This window comes from Orycteropus afer, unplaced genomic scaffold (genome assembly GCF_000298275.1).
Source record: "Orycteropus afer afer isolate SDZICR_OR568_19922 unplaced genomic scaffold, OryAfe1.0 scaffold00275, whole genome shotgun sequence".
Taxonomy (NCBI): Eukaryota; Metazoa; Chordata; class Mammalia; order Tubulidentata; family Orycteropodidae; genus Orycteropus; species Orycteropus afer.
In genome coordinates, this window is record NW_006921862.1 from 3,554,888 (window position 1) to 3,559,470 (window position 4,583).

The 4,583-nt window shown below is 47.1% G+C and overlaps 1 protein-coding gene across 1 annotated transcript in view; it reads left to right on the top strand.

The window, feature by feature from the left end:
- Positions 1 to 397: 397 nt before the first annotated feature.
- Positions 398 to 4,583, top strand: part of PRKAA1 (protein kinase AMP-activated catalytic subunit alpha 1) — a 56,534-nt gene continuing 52,348 nt past the window's right edge. Inside the window, exon 1 of the mRNA XM_007950525.2 lies at positions 398 to 524. Coding sequence (XP_007948716.1) covers positions 398 to 524 — 127 coding nt within the window. The remainder of the gene's footprint in view (positions 525 to 4,583) is intronic.

Here is a 4,583-nt window from a genome sequence, read left to right on the forward strand (position 1 = left end):
CCCCCCCTTGGAATCACTTGGATTCCACCAGTGGAATTACACCAGGACCCAGGGGTCGGAATTGGAAGCGCCCACTTCGAATAGACTTCACCAGACGGGAAAGTCGCCTGGGGATGCCGCTTTTCTCAGAGCCCCAGGAAGCCTTCTTTCGCAAGCAGGTGGGCGGACGACCCGGGCCGAAGAGGTGCTAGGCAAGGAAGGGGGGACTGGGCCCCCTCCCAGTGACCTCCCGTCCGCCCCGCCAGGGGGAGCATCTGCGCCGGTCGGCAGGCAGCAGGGAAGAGGCGGGGGTGCAGGGCCGCGGTCAGCTTTCGGAAGCCCGCCGGCGTCTCCACCCCCTCCCGCCGCCCGCCCCCGGCGTGGCCCTGCCCGCCCCCTCCGCCCCCTCCCGGGCGCCATGCGCAGACTCAGTTCCTGGAGAAAGATGGCGACAGCCGAGAAGCAGAAACACGACGGGCGGGTGAAGATTGGCCACTACATCCTGGGAGATACGCTAGGGGTCGGCACCTTCGGCAAAGTGAAGGGTGAGGATCCCCGGGGCAAAGTTGGACGCTAGCTCGGGATCTAGGCGATTTCTGCTTCCCGCACCTCCTCGTGCTCCCCTGCCCCAGCCCCAGAGCCGGGGCTGGGCAGCTCCTGTCCAAGCTTCGACAGAGCCTGGCCCAAGGCCGCGGCGGAACTGTGGCGCGGCGACCCCCAGCTGGGTGGGGGTGGGGATGGGGTGGGGCCCGGTTGCCATAGCGACAGCGCTGCGGCCAGAGGGACTTGTAGAGGCTGGGAGCCGAGATGCGGAGGTGTGAACTTTCCCTGGCGGTGGAGTCGGGTTGCTGCGTGGATTCTGGGTGGGGGCGCCGGGAGTTCCTCAGAGGGGAGCCCCAGAGAGGTGGCCTCGTTTTCTCTCCGCGTTGAGCTTCTTTGGTTCGTGGCCAGCCCATTGCGTCCCCAGCAGTCTTCGGCATTGTTCGTATATCCGTTCTGATTAAGAGGCTGTTGATTTACCTGCTCTTGCTGATTCCCGAGTGTGAAGTGTGTGTGTGTGTGTGTGTGTGTATTATATTTAAGGGGAGCTCTGGTGGCGTAGTGCCTAAGGCACTTGATTGCTAACCAGAAGGCTGGCTGTTCAAACCCACCAGCCACTCCTCGGAAGGAAGGTTGGGCAGTCTACTTCCGTAGTGATACTGCCTTGGACACCCAAGGAGGGGTGGCTATGAGTCAGATCCGACTCGACGGCAATGAGTTTGTATATATTTAAAGCTATCTCGTTGGAAAGAATCGCTGAATTCCTTCGGAACAGTTCACATAAACTGGTCCTACATTTGCGATGCGTCCTGACGGCCGACTATGCCTTCAGGTGGTTCCGAGTTGTGGGGAGTTTTGCATTCTGTGTGCGGAATTCGGTAGCTGGTGCAGATGTTGCCTCAAGGTAGAACTTCTTAGTTCATTTATATAGTTAGTTTTCATTTATTTTCAAAGGATGATGTTTATATGTTAATAAACAATTCAATGCATGTCATTTGGATATATATTTTTTTTTTTAAAGAAAAGCATGGTATCTCTTAGCACTTGTGTTTCAACATTATTTTGGAAATAATGGACTTGGACTCCAGTCTGCTAATTCTGACACAAAAAGTGTAATTGCAGGATTTATGAAGCGTTTTTTTTTTTTTTAATTTTAAATATTTAATTTTTGTTAGGGTTGTGGATGAAGGGAGTACAAAACTGAAAAACAAGTCGTCCGTTTGTTTTGGATAAACAATAGATTATTACTTGCATATACTAAGCCCTTAGTAAATGTTTGACTTGATAGGAAAAAAAAAGTTTGTGAAAGTCAGTACAGTGAATTAACTGAGCTTTGCTCTCCCAGAGCTAAATAAACATTTTCTGATCTTACCTAAGGGTGGAAGGGGAGAACCTTTCCTTCTTTTGCCTTTGAGTCACAGAACTAGAAAATTGCTGGTAGCCCACAGGGAAGCAGCTGCATTAAACTTACTAAGAAAATTGTTGTTATGTGCCGTCGAGTCGGACTCGACTCACAGTGACCCCTCCTTGGGTTTCCCAGACAGTATCACTATGGAAGTAGATTGCCCCGTCTTCCAACCCAGCAACCTTCTGGTTAGCAGTCAAGTATCTTAGCCACTATGCTACCAGAGCTCCTATTTAGTAGGCCAATAATGCAAGGAAGTAAGAAGCAAATGCCAGAATAGAGTAATAACTGTCATTACGGTGAGTCACTTTAGTCCAGTAATACATTTCTGTGCCCTCAAAGCTATTTATTTATTTTTGGCTCTGCTATCTCTTTACTTGTTAGCAGTTATAACCTGTTTTTTAGTCTACCAGTGTTTATAAGAAATGCCCATTAATGCCCCTCGAACAGTGATAAGCCAGTCTGTTTTGGTCCTCTAATGCTGCTCTAGGAGCTCTGGTAGCGTAGTGCCTAAGGCACCTCACTGCTAACCAGAAGGCGGCTGTTCAAACCCTCCAGCCACTCCTCGGAAGGTAGGTTGGGCCATCTACTTCCGTAATGATACCGCCTTGGAAACCCAAGGGGGTTTGCTATGGGTCAGGTCCAACTCGATGGCACATAACAACAACAAGTGCTGCTCTAACAGAAATACTACAGGTGGGTGGCTTTAACAAACAGGAGTTTATTCCTTTACAGGTTAGGAGGCTAGAAGTCTGAGTTCAAAGTGCCAGCTCTAGGGGCTGGGTGAAAGTCCCTCACCTTTGGGCTTCAGCTCTGCCTCTTGCTCCCAGCCCACTGGAGCTGGAGGCTTTTCTTAACTCAGGCAGCTGCTGGCTGCTGAGGCTGACAAAACCTAAATAAAACAGCACAGTCCCAAGATTACCATACAACATGGCAGGTCACTAGTTCAAGTCCAGAGACAGTCCCAAGATTGGCAGGAAACATGACATGCTACTGACTGAAGACTTGGCTACATGCAGGGTCCAGGCATGCCAAAAAAGCTGCAGAAACCTTTCTCAAAGTTGCTTCTTATGTACTACAAGCAGACCACATCCCTAAGGCCGCTACTCAGCTGCTCTAGTAGATTGCACCACAGAGTTGATTACCAGTCTCATGATGGGTAATAACTACATCCAGCTGCCCAGCCACTTAAAACCAGGCCCAACTAAATTGACACATAACCTTAACTACCACACAGTTTTGATGCCCACTCCATTGGGATTAGGGTGTTCCTTACTCCTCTAAGATAGACTTGAGCAGAGTCAGAGCTGATTTTTGGCATGGTGGATAGAAAAGCAAGAAGAGATTTTTCATTTTCTGTGTTTAATCTATGATGTGGCTGTGACGTGATTCTCTCCAGTGACTCTGGTGTTCCTTAGCCTTTACTTCTCCATGTATGTCCCTCTCTTGACGTACCATACTTCATCAAAGTCAACCACTTCCTCATATACAGAAGGGCCAATGTGGGTCATAGGGCCATAAGTTTTGTGAATGTGGTTAGATTTGTTTATAAATACATTAGATGATGTTGGTCCAAATTCTCAGTTCATTTTTAAGTTGTCAAACAGGATGCTTTTGGCCACAGTAGAAAATCCACCTGAATCTGGTGAAGAACATTTCTTTGGGTAGTGGTACTCTGTCCAGAACAAGGAAGCCCAGGGTACTTCTTGTGAGTCTCACTGGCAAGGGGTGCTGTGCCAGTTGCCTGAGGTTTATTTTCTTAAGTAGGACTGGCAAAGGGAGTAGTATTATCCTTGGAAGAATATCCAAGGTCCACCCTTGGATGTGCATGTGGGGGACATCTCTTTCTGAAGTACACCTACTCCTCACTTACTATCTCAGCTGATAGTTTGCATTTAGAGTAATAGTAAAACCGTTTTGCATGTTAACGACATATGTCTATCAGTAAGGAATGCTGAGGTGCTTATTGTTGTTGTTGTTGTTATGTGCCGTCGAGTTGGACCCCACTCATAGCGACCCTTCCTTGGGTTTCCAAAGTCGTATCACCACGGAAGTAGATTGCCCAGTCTTCTTTCTGAGGAGTGGCTGAGGTGCTAGGTGAGAGTAATTTTGTTTTTGATGGTTAAGGTTATGTGTCAACTTGGCGAGGCTATGATTCTCAGTGGTTGGCAGTTATGTAATAATGTAGGTCATCCTCAATTTTTGCTTAACATCAATTTTTGCGTAATGACCTTTGGAACCTAACCATGTCAGTAAGTGAGGGTTGGGGTGTCCTTCTATAGTGTGAGAGGATTGCGTAGGTACCCGTACAAAGATAGACTATAGATTGAAGGAAAGAGGAACAAAGATATGGATGAGCAGGCAAAAATAGCTATTATAGTGGTGATGTTAGTAACTTAAACTAGCCTTAATGTACTAGGAATTCTTTTGAATAATAGGTTTAGCCGTTTATTTTGATGGAGACAGTTTGGAATAGAGCTTTTAAAATTAGTTACACACATTGGCAGATTTAACATATGAAAAGAATTTAATAGAAGATGTAATACTGAAAGGCAGAAAAATGCCTAATATGATAGTCCATGTTTCTTTTTTTTTTTTCAATTTTATTTTGATTTGGGTGAAGATTTACAGAGTAAATTCACTTTTCATACAGCAGTTC